Raw genomic sequence first — 22,543 nt, forward strand, 5'->3', positions numbered from 1 at the left:
CTTTCAGTGTTTGAAAAAACATTGGTTAGCCCTGAGAATAATTGTGGAAAACATGATGTTAAGCAAATAATCTCATACTCTAAATGAATGAAATATCTACATCAGCACCATGTTTATCACTTTAACTAAATGTTTTGCTTGTGATCTTTATTCTGGTTTTCCCCCTTTTCATCTTTTCCAGTATTTCATTTGATTCTTGCTACTCTCACTGTATCTACCGTGGCATTATGGTTCGAAAAGAGAACAAAATGGATTATTTCATTCAAATACAAATTTAAACTTTTGTTAGTGTATGTTTTGCTTATCACCTTCTCAATTTGGAAGTAGTTTCCTTCAGAAGACTACAATTTGTTATTTTCTGTCATAATTTATTTTTATGAATAATATTCTTTAATGTATTGACCTTTTTAAAATCTTAGAGATGTTTCGAGGGCGTATTCCTTGTCTTTTGTAAATTACACTGGCACATCCCAGAATAGCTACAGTAAGTATAATGACCTCGAAAAAAGTAACTTCATGAAGTAAGAGCTGATGTATACTTTCTAAAATGATGAACTTGTAAAGTGGAACGAAACCCATTAAATTCTCAAAATGCACCCAAATGAAAAAGTGCTCCTTGTGACCTTGGAACATGGAGATCGGAAAATATACGTCCATGTAACGTCGCCTCTACTGGTTTTCCTGTGGTCCCTGGGCTAAACTAAGACTAATCACACATCAAAGTGGCTTTAATGCACAAATCTCTCTGCTAAACATATGCTTTGAATTCCAGTCAGTGCCCTCCCCCTCCTGTGTATCTAGGGTCAAAACTAATGTGAATAAACAAGGCTGTGAAACAGCAGGGGAGGGAGTGGTGATAATTCACAACATAAGGAGATTATTATTGAAGCAGAGCAATGAAAATGGACAAACATGAAGTTGAAAGGAATATGTGGAATTTGTTTTCATTGAAAAGTGAGGAAGGGCTTCTTGAAATATAACCAAATTAAGGTGATGTCTTGACATGTCCGTTCGAGTACAAAGTGAAGTTTTGAGCCACCCATCAGTTCTTTGTATTTTAGCAGGAAATGATTTCATGAAACGTGGAAAAATAAGTGGAAATACAGAATACAAGTCAAAAGCAGAGTTTGTAAGATTCTAATAATATTAAAAGAAAATATTTGGTATGACCAATTTTCTTCTTCAACAAAACCTGAACCCTCTTAGACAAACTTTTTGTTTGGAATTTCTTTACGTAGTCTTCAGGAATAGTTCTCCCGGCTTCTTTAATGTTTCGAAGCTTGTCTTTAGATGTTGGCTGCCTTTTGTTCCAATGTCTGTGGGGATGTTTTTTTCTTTGTTTTTTTTCCATAGACACAACTAAAGAAATGGAAACAAATTGTCTTCATGATGTGACATCGTGCCTCAAGATATCATTCAAAATAAGTTATTTACCAAACTGACTGATACTGTTCATCCTTTGAGTTGGATGCATCTTTTATGCTCGATTGATTCACAGGTCAGTGTTATTAGATGGCACATATATTCTTAATAAGGATTTCTAATTCTAGTTCTACAATGGCCTGTTCTCTTTAAAGCTATATTGAATAAATTAAATATGCCTCAAGACTTCAGCTCTCTTCTCTAAGTTACAAAGTCTTTAAATCTCAAACCCAATCAAAAACTAACCTTTACTCTCAATACTGCCTGCATCAGAATTTCAAACTGTAGATTTGTTTTTATTATTTCTTTACTGTACATTTCAACCCAATAGCTTTCTTATAGTAAAGTGTATTAGGTCCATGCAGCATGTCAACTCTGTGCTTTAAAATAAAACTGATCCCCATCAGACCCAAACAATGCAAGCTCAGATGTCGATATGTTAGACATTTGCCTAATAAATACAGTCTAATACTAATAAAGTCAAATAATTGATTGGTTCGCACATTACAAACTTTGAAACTGTGTTAAAAGATACAGTATTTGTTACCCTGTCACAGTAGTAATCATCTGTAACGTGATACAGAATTGTCTTCTAGTGATTGGGTGATCAACACTTCATTTGTTTCTTTGTACACGCAGATTTGGATTTTAATGGAAAACAGCTGGTGCAGCCCTATTCCATCTTCTCCTTCCCTCTGTTGCAACATTTTTCAATGGAAACCAAGACCATGAAGGCAATCATAATGCATTTATTTCAAAACAAAGCATCTCTGCATCTGTAGTATTGGGAGGGAATCAGTGTGTAAAAAGTAGATTTTTTTGGGAAGCCTTTGTTATTATTTTATTTCCTAAAATTACAATCTTTTTCAGAGATGGATAAAAATCACAACATTATAAGTGTCAATAAGTGGAGAAGACTCTGGATGACTGGCCTTACGGTCACAAATGTGCTGCTAAAAGACATATCAGGCCGAAAGTCTTAAAAACCCAACAAGAGCCACGAGAAACCGGGCAATGGCCTCTTTGAAAAAGAGCATGCAAAACCCACACTTTCTCCATGACATTTTCAAAAAACATGTGGCACATATCAAATGATCGAAAGGGATTTCTCTCACCGCCATCATGAAACTGTCTACGCAGCACTGAGATTGGAGATCATGCATTGTGTTCAGAAAAATTAAATGTATTTAGTCGTTTCTGTGCTTATGAGCAGGTGAGGAAGTCTGCTCCAGCCAGATATTTGACTGGATGACAGTTCTTCTCTTTGCATTTGAGAGTTTGCTGCTCCTGTGGCTCGTTGCACCTCCAGCCAGCTGTCAACCGAAAAGCAACAACAAGACGATGCAGGCAGAGTTCACTATTATCAGAGGCACTGAAAAGAAAAAAAAGGGAAACAAATGAGTAAACAAAGTGCTCTCATCAGCAACTGTAGTTGCAAAATCTCTAACCACCACATACTAACTAGCTTAAGTACTTTTTGAGAACAAAAAGTATCCCTGGGGACATAGGAACTCTTCCAACCTCTCATGACGGTCCGAACTGAGCGGATGAGGTTCAATATTTGAGCTTTGACTCCCGGATCGTCCCCAAAACCTCCAACCCCTTGCTCAACACCCCAGCCAACTGGAGACACAAAGAGAGAGGACACATGTACAAAAAAAAACAGAAAGAAGAGACACATTCAAGGGAGAAAAAGGCAGGGAGCTGCAGAGGGTTAAGTGAGAATACATTCTTACAGCATTTAACTGATTGGTTTCTTAATCTCTCTATGACAGCCCATTCACTTTAACCATATACTGAATGATCCATGCAATGCATGATGAGTAGCCAGATGATCACTGCATGCTGGATGCTTGTTCCGTGCTAAAAACAAACAAAACGTCACGTCGCCGAAAAGTAAGACGTGTGGCGCAAAACTTACTCTTGCTGAGAAACCTCTCCTCGTGTAACACAGCAATCGCATTTGTGCAAAGGATAGCGGTCTGGATGAGAGTGTACAGAGTAAACGCCATGCTGGCAACTACTACCTCTTCTTCTCCTCCTCCTCCTTCGCAGCCTGCCACTCCCAGAATCTCTCTGCCGTAAAGAAGCAGCGGGGGTCGCGCAATCACTCGGGGGAAAGACAAGACGCACACATTTTTATATAAGTGTGTGGGAACGAGGTCGAATTGCATGTTTTGTTTTGTTTTGTAGACACAAACAATATGATTAATTGCTCAGTTTAATCACTCAATTATGAATCCGTTTTTACAATATTTCCCGGCTGTAGGCAATGTCAGAATCACTTCACTATTGTTTTCATTCGACACTTCTCTCAGCTATGTAGCTGTTTTAATCTGAGAAACAGATTAAACAATTTGTCATCCCAATTATTGCTAGTGTCTGGTTTAAACATGTTTATACAAACAAGTCTTGAATGCACAAATTCCACCTCAGTTTTCATATTTATCATTAATTAGTAGATCTGAGCAAGGCCATTTATTCCCAAAAATTAAAGCACACAGAGTTTGTTTTTTTGTATAGACTTTTAATTTACACATAAATAGTAGAGAAACTACAAGAACATTTTGAAATACATCTGCATTAACAGTTTATAATGGGAACATTCTATCATTCAGATGACAACTTCTTTCATTCATTCTATAAACAAGGTGAGTTGTCTTTTGTACTCTTTTTGACTTTAACATTTAACTGCACCATCATCATCGTGATGTCTCCTTCTTTTATAATAAATAGTGTTTTCACAATCAGGGTGTCAGGGTTTGATACTCATAAATAAACAAACACATATAGATAGAGACTGTAAGGTTCAGTATTCTTAGGACGCTTTATACAATCAGGTGAGGTTATTTACATGTAGATACACAACACTGAAGATGGAGTCTTTTGCTCCTTGCTGGCTGCACACTCTTTTGGATAAACAGCACGCCCTTGGAGCCAGCTTTTACCCGTCTGGTCACCTTCTATCAACAGATGGCAGCTATATTACCTTTATACCAGGTCAATGTCGAGTGTTGTTCAAACTGAAAATCTGTGAGGAGAATTAAAAAGTACCATTTATGTGCCTTTTAGCAAAAGTCAAGCTGCTCTGGTTGAGGTCAACCGTTAAATTTGACACACAATATCATTTTGAGTCTAAATTAAATACCAAATGTGTCATTTGTGATATATTGTGGTTTGTAAATGCAGTGACATCTGTAGAGAACAAAATACTTTAATTTTTAGTACATTAAGAAATCCTGGGAACTGTGCACTGCCAGTGTGTGAACCACCTTGTATTAATACTGTTGTCAATGCACCATTGGGTTTACAGCCCTAATCATTAATACTGTCTGTGCTGTGTTCATTTTTCTTTATGGAGTTTGTTCTTTTTCTTCTTTATCCAACCTATGCACATTAACAGCCAGAGCGTCAGTGTAATAAGTCATGTTGATAATTGGATAATGAGGATTTGTGTAAACAGGGAACGGTAACATGATGAGAAGAGCCCCTTTGAAATCAAACACTGAGAATAAATAAAGGCTGTTTTTCCTCAGAGTCCCTGTGTGGTGATACCAATGCAACAGCATCAGCGGTCGGATGTGCACGCATTTGGACCAACAGCAGCCAGAGCTACAGATAGTTCCCAGTCTTCCTGTGATCGCACTTTCTTGCCACTTGCTTTCTGGCATCTACAGCTGCTTTTCTAGGTGAGTCCTTAACAGCTCCAGAAACTTTGCAAAGGCTAACAAAGGCCTTGTTTGCTCAAGTCCTGTTTGGAGCAAGCTTTTTCTGACAACATTACAATGACAAAACACCAGAAATGGTTCCATTTCTCTTGAGGTCACCAGTTTGCGTCAGCTGCTTTCAGTTCAGTCAATTCTGAAAAGAAACTTGACCCTGGGGAAAACAGTAAGGAATATTTTACCAGTATGCTGGTAGCAGTATGAAGCGGTCCAAATTAATTGTGAGTGTTTACAGGGCCATTGACAGAAGTGACACTCAAGAAGCACCCAAATAGATGCTGTCCTAAGAAAACATAAGAAATGTGTGGGTGATATCTTTAGTGCTATGTTCCTTTCTGTTGTTGTTTTAATCCCATGTTTCTGTCATTTTATTGTGTCATCTCTGAAAAAAAAAGTTTGACGAACGAAAAGTCCAAATAGCTGATTCAGCCTGTAAAGAGAAGAAAAATAGAAAGAAAAAAAAAAAGACATTATTTTCATATTTTGACTGAATGTTTTTCTAACACCAACTGGTTTAAAAGATGCAGAAGCTCTTTAGGCTATGACACTGAATTAAAGTGTATCATAACTTATTATGACTGGATAACCCTCAGATGGGTAAAACGTAACTACGGTTCCATTTTTTTGCTGCTATTATCCAAACAAATACCTTAAAGAAAGCACATTTCTTTTGCAGATAGTATGTTTTTAATTAGCAGCTTCATTAAGTTAAATGAAACACAGTTACCTTTGAGCTACTTGCTGAGATGGGATGCGATCTTTTCTTTTCTCATCATGTTTGCGTATGGAATCTGAAAGACAAAAAAGAAATTAAATCAAGACGCATTTATGATACACATGGCCATGAAAAATTACATTACATTACACTTTAATTTTTCATTTGTTCACTTTGAAATAAACAAGAGAAAGAGACATTAGAATTTCTTTAAATTAGGGAGTCTGGGCAAAGTGTAGAAAGTTTTGAAATTGCGCATGAATTAAACATTTTCTTGGGGTTCATTTAAATGTCTGTGTGAAATTAATGTGTCATTACTCCAAGATAGATCCATCTGCTGGTTCTAGACACATTTGTCAATTTCTATGTGTGTATGTGCACTTTGGCGTGCACTTGCATGCTTACAAATGAGCTTGGAAACCTATTCAGCAGTCTGCCTTCGTGGTTAGACGAATTCTGCATGGGTGTGTGTATTTTGTTGAATGCGCATGGTTTGCCGCCATGTGCGTACAAGCGAGTACAGTTGTTGCATGTGTCAGAAAGCAAAGACAAACAGCGTCTGTCAGCCTGTCTGCCAGCTGCTCCAGTGATTGATGTGGACGGAAACACTCAGACGGCTGCAGAGGAACTTCTCACCCATGAAAGACAAACTGGATGATTGGATCTGTCTTTTGACAGACAAATAAGCGACAATACAAGTGTCTATTTGAGTCCTACTTTATATAATCAAACATTAATATCGGTTTTTGGGTGTAACCCATGACATGTCTATAATCTAATGTTGATGTAGTATAATGAAGTTATTATTTTCACATTTTCTCATTTGTTTTGGTTTCTTTTTTCATGTTCCGGCCATATTTCATTGAGATGTGCTTCATAACAAGTCTTAACAATATTCTTTTGTTTTTTTAATAGCAGAATGTGAGGATTCTTTTAAATTCACTAATCTCCAAGGGGTGTTTTATTTATCATTTATAAGCACATTTTCCAGCAGTGTTCAGCATTTATTGTACCATTAGTACACTCACCATCTGTAACTGCTGGACCATTTCCTCTCTGTAGGCGAGCTCTCGTTTCATCTGATCTTGAAAATTATCTAAAATTGGTGTGAAAACCTTGGATTAGCTGGAGCACGACAATCATTTGAGTTAGAGGAGACATGGGAACAAGAAGGCCGTAAAATACCTTCATAAACATTGGGAAAATGACTCTTCAGAGTATGAAAACAGAGCGGGATGAACTCTTTCCCCCCAATGAAAACCAAAACACGGACTTACGGAAGACAGGAAATGGTGAGGTGCCCTTTAGAGCGTGAAACTCTTGCTCAAGTCTCCTCCTGAAGTCAATCTGCTCCAACAGAACCTTCTGAAGCTCCTCTACAGCGAGACAAGAAGCAAAAGAAGAAGATCAGTGAAAGTTTGGGGTGGAGAATGGGGAGAGGGGATTTTTAAAAAAACTGTCCAACTACCCCCTCTGTTACTCAGACCATCTTTACCTTTCTCCATGCTCTCGACATCCTTCTTTAGTGGCACAGGAGAGGCAGACCCTCTGCTTTGATCACCTGAAAATATAGAGTCAAAATATTGAGCCCACTGTATCTAGCACCAAAAGTAGTAAGAATTTTCTTAACATAGCCTGACGGTAAATCTGAGTCTTAGAATCACAATTGTCAGGTTCCAATTTCCTCTCAGTCAGTGTAACCCTCCTTCGCTGCCTCTTTCTACTCTGTCGATGTTCAGTGAAGCATTGTAATTCACTCTTTGGCCTCTGGATGTCAGTGTAAGTTAGTGCCAACTACTGGCGTACACTGGAGAATGGAGATTTCTTACTGCAGGCACTACTCGTCCTATTCAGTCTCCTTTTGCTGTCAGATCAAATCCCACAAACTGGAGTAAATCAGTCAGGTAGAGCTAAAAGAGTGCTAAAAAGGCAAAGTTGAGCTGACAGTTTTGGAAAGAAAGAAGCACAGGTGTTGACAACTGTTGCCTCAATGTAAAAAAAAATCATTTTAGCAGGGGAATTGCTCTGTCCAGTATTCCTCTGAACTTTTCTGTTTCAGAAACAAACATCTCCATCACATGCTGAAAGCATCTACATTGTTATGCATGCACATATGTGTTTGAGCTACAGCATGAATTGTGAGAATGAGGCACTTACTGCCTTAAATGAAGCAATCCAGTACCCTCAATATGTATATTCTCCTCCAGTCATTTCGTATCCTGGCTCCTTCAATGCTTCTCTCTCATTTAGAGCAGGGAGAGCTCTATACTCTCTCCTCATCTCCTCTCTCCTTTCCTTTCCTCTCCTCTCCTCTCTCTGTCTCATTTGACAAGCAAATTTGCAGACAGTGCCCGAGGATAACAACCTCGTTTGACAGTCAATTAACCGTGAATAGTCAAAGCCAAGGCGGTTTGCATTACATAAATGGAAAATTAGATTATTTTTTCTCCCTAGAAACAGAGGGAGAGTTTAAAGACAGTGGAGGGGGGGTATTGGGACTCAGAGGAATCAGGCCTTCTAATCACGTAGAGCTTCCCACCGCCCAGGGAGACATTTGGCAATCAGGGGAAAGGTGGTCTCATTTAATTTGTTTCGTGTAATTTTTCGAAATACATTATACATTATGCGCAGGGATCATTACAGTGTCTGTATGTGTAGGGGTTGAGGGAATGGGGGGAGTAGATATAAATGTTGGCACAGATGTCATAAAGCACTTTTAATGTCTTCCTGACAGATATAAAAAGGCAATAAGCTGTGATCTTTTTCAAACGGCAAAGGGTGTTTTTGTGCTGAGAAAGGAAAAAAAAGGCAATTATGTTGGCGGAGATATGGGTCTAGGATGGAGATTGCCGGTGCGCTGCTTATCTCTGAGCTGATGTTTTCTTGTTGAACTATAACGGCCCCCCTTAGAGTAACAGTACTGGCGACAACACTGCTAAAGAGAGCAGCTGCGGCAGAGTGGCGTCAGCAGCAGCTTTCCGCAGCCGTTTCATATCTCTGTGTATTTATATGAATCCCTTAACTCCCCATGTGTGAGGAGAAGGGGATGTGATGGTGGGATATGTTTTCCCCTAACTGTGTTAAGTATCCTGAGTGCCATTTGTATGATAAGAAAAAAATATATCACTATAATTTCTGAACATCAAGTCATAGTTTTACCATGTGAGCGTTTTAATAATCATTATAAGCTTGATGTACGCTTTTATGTCGTCATGTAATCTCAAATGATGGTTTCAATGGCTGTTTAGCGATGGCTTGAAATTTGCTCTCCAATTTGAGAATGGAATTGGATTAAAACCATGTGTATAATTTATATCAAATATGGCAATCCCAATAATTCTGCTTTCACCATCAGCTAATCCTTTTCTTCTCATTCATTCATTTGTTATTTTCAATCTGAAAACAGGTGCTCTTTAACCTCTTACGAAAAGAAAAACATAAAAGAGTGTTTGTACCTGAACTCTCCCTCCAATAGTCCGGTGCTAACGTCTCACTCTCGGCCACAAAGAAACTACTCTGCTCTTTGTTTTCATCTGGCAGAAAATAGAGAAAGACAGAGAGACGGACAGGAAGGAAGATTCAGTAAGGCCCATTGGCTGAGCTGGTTATCCGGACACATGGAGATAATTAAGTGTACGCATGGTGTGCGTGTGCATTCGCAAGTCAGGCGGTCGAGTGTATGCGTGTGTTTGTCAGCACGCTGCAACAAAACACACAGAAAACATTTTCCTCGGCAAAAGGGTCAGACTGGGAGATGAGGAGCAAATGAAACGTCACAGGAATGCGAGCCTCGCAGGGACACAGGGACACTATAAAACCACTCACTCAGACAATAAATGAAACAAAGATGCTATAATGCAACTGACTCAGACATCTGATGAAACAGATAGCGTGTAACAGTTTGGAGGAGTAGTTTGCGATGCTATTTGATGAAAACAATGTATAAAACTGTTCAAATATTTGAAGACATCATAAAACGACTGCGGGGTGTAAAGTGTGTCAAACAACCCGTTCAAACTGCTAAGAAAACAGAGTAAACTGCTTTTTCAGTTCTTATGCAGTTTCAAAACTGATATTTGATTGCATTTGCGAGGTGGAACATTATACTTTTTTTTTTTAAATTCTACATTAAAATGACAAAGAGAAAAAGATTCAAATGTCTGTGCTCACCAGATATGCTGGAATTGTCTTTGGTTGCATATGCAGGCAGTCCTTCGTCTTTGTTTTTCTGAACCTGGCACACAAAAATACTCAATAAGCATTTAATTTACATGTTGTACATGTTATAGTACAATGCCAACATAACAGGACATACTACAAAACAGATGTTTTCTTACACTAAGCTTTGACGGTTTCTCCCTGGTTGGAGATCACTTTTTATTTATAAACACATGTTATCGTTAATCTGGCGCATATTTGGAGTTTATGATCTATTCTCTCTTTACTTCAAAAATCTGTCATATAAAATATGTACTGTTTTTTTTTTGTTTGACAGATAATCTAACGCATTTCAAATAGTGCTGATAACTCTTTCTCTGTCTCTCATTCCTCCTCTCAGAGGCCCGGTTAATTTGGGAGTCAAAAGGTTAAAGATTAGAGTTGCCCTAACAGGCTTGGGTGACAGGGAGAGTACAAACACATTGTAGCCATTAAACAATCCATGCCAGGGCCTATTAGCTGGGATCAGAGAGGGGTGACTGTTTCAATTTCTACAGGGAGAAACCAGCCCATCAATCTGCTTATGCAGATCACAGCACTGCCTGACTGCAGCACCATTTAAATAATAATTAGCTAAAGTGGCCTGTGGGGATATTTACGTTTTTGTAAGCGGTGTCCTCTCTGTGAGGTGGGGTAGAGCTGGAAAGAGGCAGGCTTGCACGAGGAGAGGCAGGAAGGCTCGGGGACTCTTGCAGGATGGGATTTGAGGAGGATCGAGGGGAGGTGCTGGGATACATAGCACCACTCCCTCTATCCTGCCCCCTTTCCTCTCCAGCGCTGTCACTTGCGGAGAGGTACAGGTTGGGTTGAGTCTGTGGTGGCCTGCTAGTGAAACTTCCCTCCTCCTCCTCATCCTCCTGCTTCGATGACTCCACATCGACTTCCCCCTCCTCCTCACTCTCGCCACCCTCTGCTTCTCCATCGCCTCCACTTTCACTTCCATAACTACAGCTACTGCTGGGCGACAGTCGCTGATGTCTGTCTGACCCGGCACCCACAACTCCAAAGTCCTCATCTGTTGTCCCAGTGACTCCGCCACTGTTGCCGTGGAGCTTTGCGATGCTCTCTGCATCCTTAATGACTGGACGGAAGGCTGAGCCATAACTGGGCTTTCTTGTTTGGAGGGTTGGGTTGTCCAAAAGTTTGAGCCATCCGTCTGATGTCACAGGTCGAAGGTCAGGGGTAACCGTTGTGCACTCTGGGTCAAACAGCCCAGATCTGGGTGTGGTGGTTCCGCTGTTTGGTGCCATGGTTGCACTGACACCATTTCCACTGCCGTTTACTGCTCCAGATTCACTGTGGTCTGAGAGATCCAGAAAGGCCTGCCTGAGAGACGGGTTGTCAGTCAGGGAGGAGAGGGTGCTGGGCTGGGGCTGGAGGTAGGTGGGGACAGGAATTGCTCCTGCTGCTCTTGGTGGCCAAAACATGCAGAAAGGAGGATAAAAAGTGTCTTTACGGCCAGGCCATAACAGACCTGACAACCCTGCTCCTTTCTGTCCAGATGAAACGTCACTGTCATCTTTTTTCTGCTGGCAGAGGCCAAATGCTGGGAAGGGATAAGGAGAAGGGAAGAGGGACGTGGGAGGGAACTTCTGCAACATGCCGAAGCCTTTGCTTGGGACAGGGATCACAGGGTAGCTGCGTGGCGTCTTACGAGGAGACAGAGTCCCTCCGTCCAGATCGTCCTCGTCCTCAAAGCGGGCTCTTTTCTGAGCACCCAAGTCAGGTCCCATCATATGAGGCACCACCGAACCTGGGAGAGCCTTCATTGGACCCATGGAGGAGCACTGGGCTGAAGAGGGCAGTGCTCTCTTTCGACTGCCTCCGTTGAACATAGCTTTGACGTCTTCCCATGCGTAGATCAACTCATCGGGTGGGTGCTTGTCAGTAAGTTTGAGGTGTCGCCGCCAGGAGTTAAAGTTGGCAGCATCAGGCTGGGTGTACTTGGCATCTGGTGTGCGGTGGGAATGGAAAATAAACTTATTCGGGGAGAAGTACATGTTGCAGAAAGAGCACTTGATGCACTTGGCCCTGGAGCTGTTGTAGCGTGCTGGTATGAAGTTACCGCGGCAACCCCAGGCGCACTCATGTGTTACATCAAAGGCAAAGTTGTCAGGCAGTTTTGGCGGATTGTTCTCTCCTAGGAAGGACTTGCACAGGCGCTCGGCTTCACGCTTGGTAATCATACCACAGCGGCGTGACGAGATGGGCATGGCTCCGGCCCTGCGGAGGATCTCCAGCTGAACTGGTGTGCACTGGACACAGGTGATGCCCAGCGCCACGCGGCGATTATGAATCTCATTATAACTGTAATTCTTCAGGAGTGTGTTGGAAATTTGTGCCAAGCAAAGTCTCTCGTTGTTATCAATAACTAGTGACACAATAGGGACACCGTATAAGATGACCTGACCAACTTGGTTGGGTTTGAGGGGAGAGGAGGAAGAGGAAGGAGAGGGTGAGGATAAGGAAGACGATGAGGAGTGAAGATGGGCGGGCCTGGGTGGAGTGAGAGGCTCCTGCTGATAAGGGCCCGTTGAGCTTGTCATTATTATGTCATTAGTACTTGAAAGATGGGTCTTGTCCATACTTGGAATAAACTTGGTTGTGACACAACCTGTTGGAAAGAAGGAAAAAAAAGAAAGATCCACATGTGTTGATGCTTTTAAATGTAACAAATCTGTCTCGTTTAAGTTCACGCACACCCCCTTCTTAATGTAGAAATAGCTAAAATTGTCTGTAATACACACAAAGATGAGCGCAGAAATGTTCCAGCACACACTGTATAACAATTCAAATTCATAATTAAAAGAAGAGAAAAAAGAAAAAGGATAGAAAAAAAGTCAATGATATAGAGTGACAAAGTAATATAATTAAAATGCTTCAGATTGTCAAAACAAATTGATAAATTAATTAATTATTCTCTTTCTTTAAAAAAACAAACGTGAACAATATTTCTGATTTGAAAAAATGTTAACTACAAAATCAAAATTTTACGACAAAATAACAAGCATCATTTTCATTTTGGATTCTGGTCAATTTACATGTCTAAGCTACACAAAATGATATGAAGAGCAGAGCAGAAATAGAACTTGAATTAGGATCCTGACTCATGCTTCCTCGCATTTTTAAAACTTCCTATCTGATCTTGGTGTGGTTAGTTCCTCTGCAAAAACATTAAATAAGGCAAGACGACCTGTGTATTTCAAAGCATTCTCCAAAAATGAACAAAAATGATACTAAAACATAGCCGAGCACTTTGTTTGACCGAAATTCTCCATTAATAGCCGAGTGTTGATTGCTAACAAAAGAAGATGTATTGTAAAAATCTAAAATCCCTGATTCAGTGAGAGTAAAATTCTCCCCCAAAAACATATCTTGTTTTTTTTATTTTCATTTAAATGTTTTAATATATTACAATAAATATGACATTAGAAAAAAAAAACACAACAACGGGACCACCTGTATCAATGACAATAACTGTGACACAGGTGCTGTAGAGTTTAATTTTGCCAGGTTATGGTTTTGGCAACAGTCACTAAATAAGTTTGTTCAAATGTTAATTATGACCTCATCACCTTTAAAAAAGCTGACTGCAGAACTCTGGGTTGCAAAATATTTTGGGACGCCAAACTTGTGTATTTCTAATTTTGTTTTCCTTTAAAGACCTTCGACTTTTTTTAAAATCTGCAGTTTATACATTTCAAAAACACAAAAACGTCGTACAATATTTCACGTGTTATACATTCTAACAGCGCAAAGCCTGTGATTGAATTTCCACGAGCTGGGTGACAGCTCCACCAAATCATGTTATCTATATCATACGACAAAAAGCGTTTTTTCATTTTTTTTATTTGATCCATTTCATTTAAGTTCTTTGTAAAACGCCTGCTTGGTGGTGAAAATATGCGGTCCAATGTTTAGTTTCACACGGGACTGCAGACTAAAGACACTCGCCTCAGAAAGAGGCACCAGAGCGGAAAAAAAGCTTTCCGTTTATTTAAACTCAATTTTGTGATGCAGTAACAATTATTTGCGAAGCCTATTCAAGTATTTAAATATTGTACAACTGGACACGAGTCAGCCTAGGCCTAGAAACAAGATAAGTCAATGCCGAATTAGTAGCGAACCACAAAATGTAAAGCAGAAAGTGAGTTTTTTTCCCCCTTTGAAAAAAAAAAAGACAAAAAACGAGTTATTGCACCATTGTAGTTATTGCTACAGATTTTAACTGAGGCAAAGTAACATTCACAGACCGCATTAGAACGCTCGACAGTCAGAGGTCAAGTTTAATATCTATGGAAGTTATTTTACTCAGTAATACAGGTGGGATGGTCGCGCACAAGATGCGATGGTAATAATCAGAATGAATATGCCGTGATTCTACAGTAATGCCAAACAAGTGGGGTGTGAGATTACGGGCCCACACGTGTATATTTCCCCATCTTCAAACACATTTAGAACCCCGTTCCCTGCTTCTTTTGTCTTGTGTCAAGTTACCAGACACAATAGGTCCGGTTTTTAATAGTTTTAGACAACCTCACAACAGACAGAGCGGAGCGAGCAGTCCTTACCTCCAACTTTTGGGAATACTTCCAAAACGCGTCAAAAAAGCTTTCCACGTCACAACACAAATCGATTTATCCTACCCGGCTTTAAAAAGCTCATTTTCTCTCACGCAAACACACTTAATTATATCCGGGAGGCACGTGGAATCTGTACCGGCTTTTTTTATCTTCAACTGTGGAGTGATCCCGCTCGCGAGATGTGAGTAAACTGCGTCGCTCGCGCCGGCTTTATTTCCTTTTCAGAGACACCACGCGCTGTAATCCGCCCCCTCTCTCCCTCTCTCCTGCTCTCTCACTCTCTCTTGCTCCCTCTCTCTCGCGGCAGCACACCTGCCTCAAGTTTGATTGGCGTCGGGCGCGAGCTCATCCCGCCATTCAGTACACACACTCGCGAACAGACTTTCGTGCACGCACACTTTCTTCCTCTCCTTCACGCGCTCTGCTGCTCTGTACGACTGAACAGTCACAGTGGCGTTTCGCTAACGCTGGAAAAGTCCAACTGAGAGCCGCGGACAGGTTAGGGGACGCACGAGCTTGGATTGAACCCAGGTTCGCGCGTGCACGCGCACGCCCCAAGGGTCTCAGAATGAAACGAAATAGCCTCCTACGCTGTGATGACAACACGTCAAACCCAACCCAGAATTTAAGTTTAGCATCCTTTTTTAGCTAATTTACTCACCAGGCCTATATCGGTGACCTAATTAATATCAATTTCAAATTAATTTCCACACAGCTCGAAAACCAGTCATAACTACAGAACACGCTGTAGACATCAGATGGGTGTCTGCTGGTCGACTGCACACGCACTCTGAGATACAAGTTAATTACCAGTAAACTGATGTTAAACGCGACTATGGCAGCAGAAGCAGTCAGAAGAGGAGCCCGGCCCTGCAAAATGTGCCTTTTAAACACCGACACAGAGTGGAGTGAAACAGTCTGACCGTAGGGGCAGGAGAAAGGCAGAATAAAAGCTGAGACAGCAGACAGACAGGCAGGCAGTCTGGGGATCAGAATAATGTCTGTCAGAGCAGCTGAGAAGGCTTTTCGAAATACGACTCTATACGTGTGCAGGTTGTTCCCTTGGGATGAAAGGCAGCAGGAAGCACACTGTAGCCTATAGGCTATCATATGTTGTAATTGAAGGTAAGAGGAGCTCCCAACCAGCACACAATGCTTTAAAAGGCGGCAAAAACTCACCTGAGCGGGGCTCTAAAAAATCTCGGAAGGATTATTATATTTGTCGAAATGGAGCGGTTTGTCAGCGCCCTTTCAAAGGGCCAAACTCTCTGCTGCTACGGAGTGAAGTCTTCCCACAAAACTAAATAACTGAATATCGCGCACAACTAAACGTGGTGTAAATAAGTCGCCACGTATTTATCATTAGCCAGGAAATACCTGCAGGATGCGAGTCTCCATGGGACCGCACTCACAGTTAAAGTGCGCTCCAAACGCAGTCGCATTCACAGCGAAGTTGTTCCCAGGGCAAGTTCTTCTACAGCCCGCATGTCAAGCCACGACAGATATAGGAGCTACAGGGAGTAACAGGCGCTCTTTGTGCGAGTTGGAGAGGCCAGTTTCAGAGAGAAAAATGCAAACACGAACATCCGCATTTGTTGGGGCTGATAAATTATCAATAAGGAACGACAAGGCCTACAGAAAAAGTGACGAAAGCACGGAGTCCTTCTCAGGACTAACAGGGAGAAGTTTTGAACTGTGTGAGTGTTTTGCGGAAGACACACAGATGTTGGAAAAGCTCCGGGGATGTGTCATTGACAGCATCCTTTCTAATCCTTAACGTGGATATCAAAGAAGACGCAGTGGCGCCGTTTGAAAGGTTTCGCGCAAGTTTGAATCTTAATTCAGTCTAAAATGAGCCTGGGGGTTTAGAAAGACTAACGAGATTACCCATAAAGGCTTTGAAGTTGTAAAAAGAAAAAAAAGTATTCGATCCAACTTGTTTTCATTATCATCAGTATTGTTTTTATTCTGAATCTTCCATTCATGTCTCTGAGTACTTGGCCGTCAGGTTGAAAGGCTGCGAGATATTGAGATTGGCTGTAATTTATTCTCGCGCAGTCTTTTTCACAATATCATCTTGATAAACATGACAGTTGCTTTTGGGCTCAGTCTTAAATCGGCGCGTGTGTGCGCAGCTCCTGTGTGTGCCACACAGAGGAGAGAGAGCACGAGCCCCATCTGCTCCTTTTCAAACCAATTTAGGCTGTCACCGCGCGTGCTTTTGTTTCGCGGAGGGACGCCACGGGAACACTCCTCGATGGGACTGGAGAAGGGGGTGGAGGGAAGGCGGCGGACTGGGGCACGCACAGGCCGCAGGTGACGTCACAAGGGAGAGGCGACAGGAATAAATGAGATGCAAAAAGCCAGGCAGAGATGAAAGAGTTGATTTAAAAAAAAGAAAAGATGAGTAAAATTTAGTCAAACTTTAAAATTTTTCATTTTGTCCCCCCACTTTTTTCTTGGAGAGCCTATGCAGTCTTTTTTTTTTTAATAAGTTGTCTATATTCAGGTGACTTCATCTGGAGGCTCACAGCCCATAAATAACGGGTGGATTTCCCGTGTTTCTAAACGACAGTAGATTTGTCACAGATTCTGTAAAAGAGCATAATGAGACAACTTTTTTTGTGTCCCCGAGAAAGGTGTCTCTGACATGTTATCAAAAGCAGAGCAAGACTAAACCACGCGAAGCAGTAAAAGGCTTATTGGAATACAATAGCGCTATTAGCCCCGTTGGAACACACTTCACTTTTTTTTCTCCATAATGCATTAGCCGCTCGGCCTGCTGAGAAATTAATCATGCGTTTAAAAAAAAAAAATTGCTTGCGTGACCTCAGAGGGTCAAACCGGAGAGACAGATGAAGAGAGGCAGAGAGGGCTCAAAACATAATAAATTAAGAGCTACAATACTAAGTGAGCTCGAGACATTTAACGTCAAATCTGTCAATAAATGACGCATGCCCCGGGTGAGTGATTACCATATTTAAAGGCATCCCCTCCTTCTCTTAAAACGCACACGAATCAAGTCTCAGTATTGATTTAATTTTTTAATATAAAATAGTTTCCCTCGAAATTACCTTTCAACCTATTAAACGACCGATTTAATGGAAACATTTGAACCATTTCCGTATGGTATTTCCGGCCTTGCTCCAAGTTGTATCGGCTATTTGTATGCTACTCTGAAATAAATGGGAATTTAACCATCAAACAGATTCCAACGCTTATATTAATTTGTTGTGGATTTAATGGCAGATGTAGACTACAATATGGCGCACAGTCGCCCTGCATTTCCCCAGTTATAATCCTTACTTAATGCTGCACGTCTTTCACTGAATTTGAATGAAGATTTGCAGTGCATTGACATGAACACACATCTTACACAAATTAGAAAAAAAACAAACAAAAAACCCCAAAACAATAATTAAGATTATTGGATGGTTTGTTTTTATTCATTTGCCTGCTAAGGTCCATCCATTTCGGCTGATGATGAAAAGCCTTGCTGTGGATTTAGATTTAGAGGGAGGGTGCGCGCGTGAGCGTGCGCGCGTTCCCCTGTGCCGCTGCACGTGCGGGTCATTACTCTCCTGCTTCATGTGAGCATCACTGCGTTATTAGAATAAAAGAAAGCAGGAACATTATTGGTCTATTTACAGTATTAGTCTTGCCATGTCACAGCCTATTAAGCTGCATTATTAGGCGCTGCATACTGCCGGCTCTTTAAAGCAATGGGCCGCGGTGTAAAATCAGAGTGTCTGCAACCATTTTTGAGTTGAACTTGGATGGAATTTTTTTTTGGTTGCTTTTTTTTTTTTAATGTTTCGAGCATACAAAGTGCGCATGTTGAATACACGGAACCAGTAAGACTCGCAGAGCTATCTGTTCTAATCAAGCTTTTATTCGTCATGCCTCCATTTTTTATGTCCCCATACCAAGACGAATGCGGGCCCGTGAGCGACGCTGTCCTCAGTTTGTTAGATGTGAGCTTGCCTGAGGCGCTTGTAACCAATTAGCAGAACAGGCCGACCACTAAATATTCCCATTTTTCATCGCAGATCTGGAACATCAAAATTTGAAAATTCAGGTGACACAACATAGAGGCAGATATTTTTCCAGGAGTTGATATCTTCAGTCTTTTTTAATAGGGGCAACCTTTTTGATTGGTTGATTTATAGGACTTTGTTGAAGGAGACCAACCAAAAAATTAAATACAGACGTTTGTGTACTTTGTTTTTTGTAATCTACTGAATTGTGTGTGTGTGTGTGTGTGTGTGTGTGTGTGTGTGTGTGTGTGATTGAGAGATGCCACTGTAAATCAGGTTTGGTAGTTGATTTAGTGTCAATTTTGATTATGGAGGGATCTTATGAAACAATCAGATGTCTCAATTTAATTATGTGTGTCTTTACATGATATTACAGAAACACTATAAAGTTCAAGATATCACCGCAGAGCCCATCCACATCCAGACTGCTGGTTAATTTGAGGGAAGACTAACTGCACTGTAGGTTTCACTTGCTGTAGATCCATTAGACGCCATCGCAAAGCGTCAGTCTGTTACAGTTCTGAGGCCTGACTGTACTAAATTATCCATTTAGACGGTGAAAAAAAGTCATGCTTTGTTTTAATTAATTGAAAAAGTATTAACTCTTATTCAGACACACTCTCCTTTGAGACAGTAGCTGGTGATCTAAGCCTCTGCACATGAAAATGGAACAGTCCTATAAATTACAGCACAGTGTACTGAAATATAAAATGTGTAATATCATTCTTGCTCATACACCAATAGTTAAATCCCCTTTTGATTTACTTCTTTGTCTTCCATTTGAATATTGGAATCAGAGTTCTGGAGCAGGCGGTCTTCATTTAAGAAGTTTCTTGTTGTACTTTGCGACAGCTTTGACCTCTCCTCTGTTGTTACTCGGACCAAAAGTGGGTTTGTGGTAGTTTACATCAACTTCAGTGACCCTTTTTGTTAATATGATCATTCAGTTTCACCTTTTTGGATACTTCTCAAAAAAAAAAAAAAAAGGATGGTGTAGATGGTTCAGAGCTGCAGATATAATTTCATCTGCTGAACGATTCGGGTCCTTAATTAAAGGCTTGCTTGACTTTTAATGACCCCTGCACACAAGCAAACTTGTAGAAGTTATTTTAAGTGGAATGAGTAATGAGACGTTAAAGGGGGAACACTGAGCTGAAGTCAATTAGCTCTGCAGTGCAGACAGACTGCTGGGCGCTACGGTGTGCTTTAAAGGCAAGCCGAGAGCCTGCAAGGTCAGAGGGGCTGGATGTGCATGTGTGCGTTTGTGTCCATGTCAATAAAGGCATAATCTGACTCTTTTTTTTAAAACGCATGTACTGTACAGATTGGACACATCTGGAAAGTCAGATCCACACTATTCTGCAGCACATGTGTGACTCCAGTTTGAAGTACACAGATGGAAATTTCAACCATCAAACATAAACATATAGAAAAGCATGTTAACACAATAAGTCCAGTCTGATGAATGTTGAGTTGCCTTTCATTTTTGTGGTCAAATTACATTATCAATTAATCATAATTGACATTTTACATACATGTGACATTTTGAGGTAAGTGAGCTAAACATACTAAAACCAGTGGTCCTGTTCTTTGAATTTTATTTCCATCAATCAACAAAACTCAGATTGATGTTTCAAGAAGGTCTGTGTTGGCTGCTTTTGAAGTAGAAGCAAGTCTGTTGAACTAATGAAACATTTGCGCTGTATGAGTTTTTGTCAGGCACTACTTGAAAAAGTATTTGAAAATTAGGGTCTTCCTGATGCTGTTAAATAATGCCACGTCAAACTTTGGATTGCATTTTAAAAAGACAAAAACAGCAACTTTCTCCACCCTCAATTTTGTTCACTAAGCACATGCATCGGTTTTTATGAGTGTGTTTATGACACCAGCTATGAATGTTACGGTTCAAATCAGACACAATGCTCTTTATCTTGTGTTACTCATATGCGTCACAAGATTATAGCTCATAACATTTTACAGCACTACACGTTTGGATCAGGTTTGTAAAGGGAAGAAAATAAGACAGATCAGAAACAAGCGACACACCATAAGATCTCTCGTCCAAGAGAGCCATTCAGCTCTCTGCAGGGTGTCAAAGCGACACTTCTCGGCAGGGAGAAGATAACTAACCGAGATGATCTCACAGTATCATGGCTTAATTTTCTTTACTGGGGAATATTTGGCGCTAATGTAACTTAAATAGGCTATTGTGGAATAAACTGCATGGTTTTATATGGGACATAAAATCATGGAAACTCACCAAAAAGGAAGATTGGCACTTAGGCCTGCTCAATGTGTTAAAATGGATTCTGAATGAATTACCGCAAATGTCTCCCCATAAGGCCTGTGCTAAGTACTTTCTGGCTGTATGTGGGCGTGTGTGTGTGTGTGTGCGTGCGAGAAAGAGAGAGAGAGAAGGGGGGGGGTATATTATTGTAAATCTTTTCTCCATTGACCTTAAGTCTTTAATGATAAGAGCGCCTGAAAATAAAAGCCATGATTAACATTCTAACTGACTTCTTCATACAACTGACACTTATAAGAGTTAAGTCTGTTAGCTAGGAGCACAGTCACAGGACTTCAGCTGGGATTGAACCTGCAACCTGTTGATTGTAGTTTCTTGCAATCTAGCCAAGAATATTACATCTAAAAGAAGCCACACATGGGCAAACACCTGGAATATTGATGAAATACTATTTTACAAGCACAGAAAGCAACCCAGGTGAAAACTGGATGAGCAAAGTATCGACCAGCATCATGACTAAGGTGCTGATATGCCAAAACTCTACAGTATCACCAAGAAAGGGTGGCTACTATCACAACTAGACCTGGAGAGGCCCCAACAGAATGACAACACTGCTGGAGATATATTATAAGTGGGCATTTGGGAACAACATCTGAGGGTCGGAGCAACAGCTACTGGCTGATGGAGTGATCCATCGAGACTCAAAGACTAGTGACACGATTTGAGCTCTGACTAGACTAACTACAAGAAAGCAGAATCAGTATCCTCTGTGTAGATATTAGAATGCATGGCACTGACAAAGCACTGAAAATATTAAAAAACTAAAAGCAGCTATAAAAAAAACCCACTGGGAGTAAACTTTAAGCCCATTGCACAGGTTATTATCAAGTACTGTACATATGAAGTTGATGCAAGGTCACTGCTAAAGAAAATTAATTCCAAAGAGGTCTTACTGGTAATAGGAGTAATGGAGAAAGAGACCCTAAAACTGAAAGAGTGACTCCAGTAGATTCCAGGTACAACATTTGAGTGCTCTGAACTCAATAGACTGTGTTGGTTCGTGCGAGCTACAACAACCCGTGACTATGCTTGAAGAATATTCAAGAAAGAGCAACTCCATGTGAATTGTAAAAATGTCCTCGATCAATTACAGTTATCGTGTAAAAAGAATGTGTTTTTGTCCTAACCATGAATTTTGACGATAACCAAGTATGTTTGGTTTCTAACCCTAACCCTAACCCTAACCCTAACCCTAACCCTATCCAAGTGACGTTATTAGCTAAACCCAACCAAGTAGTGTCTAACTTTCCTCACAATATGTTGTGTTCACATACAACTAATGCAACCAGCAACATGGCATCCATGCAGGTGGTGGTGGTATTGCAATGAAAAAAAAAACATTTATACATATACACACACACACACACATATATATTTTAGCCATAAACATTATCTTGAATGTGACACGGAAGTGAAACCCTGTTGGCATATGGAAGACTCAAACATCCATCATGAATACATAAATGACTGGAAGCACTGCCCTCACCATCCCTGAGTATTTTGTGGCTTCTTAAAGGAAACCTGAGAATGATGTCTGC

At 40.7% G+C, this 22,543-nt stretch overlaps 2 protein-coding genes across 2 annotated transcripts; both read right to left on the reverse strand.

Annotated features, from left to right (window-relative positions):
- Positions 1–2,154: 2,154 nt before the first annotated feature.
- On the reverse strand, positions 2,155–3,489 carry ier3ip1 (immediate early response 3 interacting protein 1). The gene is made up of 3 exons (XM_072371466.1): positions 3,344–3,489; positions 2,944–3,045; positions 2,155–2,794 (listed from the first exon to the last, which is right to left on the reverse strand). Exons 1-3 carry the CDS (start codon positions 3,432–3,434, stop codon positions 2,739–2,741), a joined length of 249 nt encoding a protein of 82 aa, XP_072227567.1. The 5' UTR covers positions 3,435–3,489; the 3' UTR covers positions 2,155–2,738.
- A 2,384-nt stretch (positions 3,490–5,873) lies between these two features.
- skor2 (SKI family transcriptional corepressor 2) lies at positions 5,874–12,801 on the reverse strand. Its single transcript, XM_072371965.1, has 7 exons — positions 10,680–12,801; positions 10,033–10,096; positions 9,318–9,395; positions 7,358–7,423; positions 7,140–7,238; positions 6,891–6,958; positions 5,874–5,938 (listed from the first exon to the last, which is right to left on the reverse strand). The coding sequence occupies exons 1-7, from the start codon at positions 12,663–12,665 to the stop codon at positions 5,882–5,884; spliced, it is 2,418 nt and encodes an 805-aa protein (XP_072228066.1). The 5' UTR covers positions 12,666–12,801; the 3' UTR covers positions 5,874–5,881.
- Positions 12,802–22,543: the final 9,742 nt, after the last annotated feature.

This window comes from Leuresthes tenuis, unplaced genomic scaffold (genome assembly GCF_036924035.1).
Source record: "Leuresthes tenuis unplaced genomic scaffold, fLeuTen1.0.hap1 SCAF_19, whole genome shotgun sequence".
NCBI classification, from domain to species: domain Eukaryota; kingdom Metazoa; phylum Chordata; class Actinopteri; order Atheriniformes; family Atherinopsidae; genus Leuresthes; species Leuresthes tenuis.

What these genes read in the sequence shown, in the direction of transcription:
- ier3ip1 (XM_072371466.1), bottom strand. Translation starts at nt 3,434, where the DNA reads ATGGCGTTTACTCTGTACACTCTCATCCAGACCGCTATCCTTTGCACA. An exon ending in GGAGAGGTTTCTCAGCAAGA is followed by an intron (nt 3,046 to 3,343) that starts GTAAGTTTTGCG and finishes TTGTGTCTCCAG; the next exon opens with TTGGCTGGGGTGTTGAGCAA. An exon ending in AGTTCGGACCGTCATGAGAG is followed by an intron (nt 2,795 to 2,943) that starts GTTGGAAGAGTT and finishes TTTTCTTTTCAG; the next exon opens with TGCCTCTGATAATAGTGAAC.
- skor2 (XM_072371965.1), bottom strand. Translation starts at nt 12,665, where the DNA reads ATGGACAAGACCCATCTTTCAAGTACTAATGACATAATAATGACAAGC. An exon ending in AGACAATTCCAGCATATCTG is followed by an intron (nt 9,396 to 10,032) that starts GTGAGCACAGAC and finishes ATTTTCTGCCAG; the next exon opens with ATGAAAACAAAGAGCAGAGT. An exon ending in TGTCGAGAGCATGGAGAAAG is followed by an intron (nt 7,239 to 7,357) that starts GTAAAGATGGTC and finishes GTCTCGCTGTAG; the next exon opens with AGGAGCTTCAGAAGGTTCTG.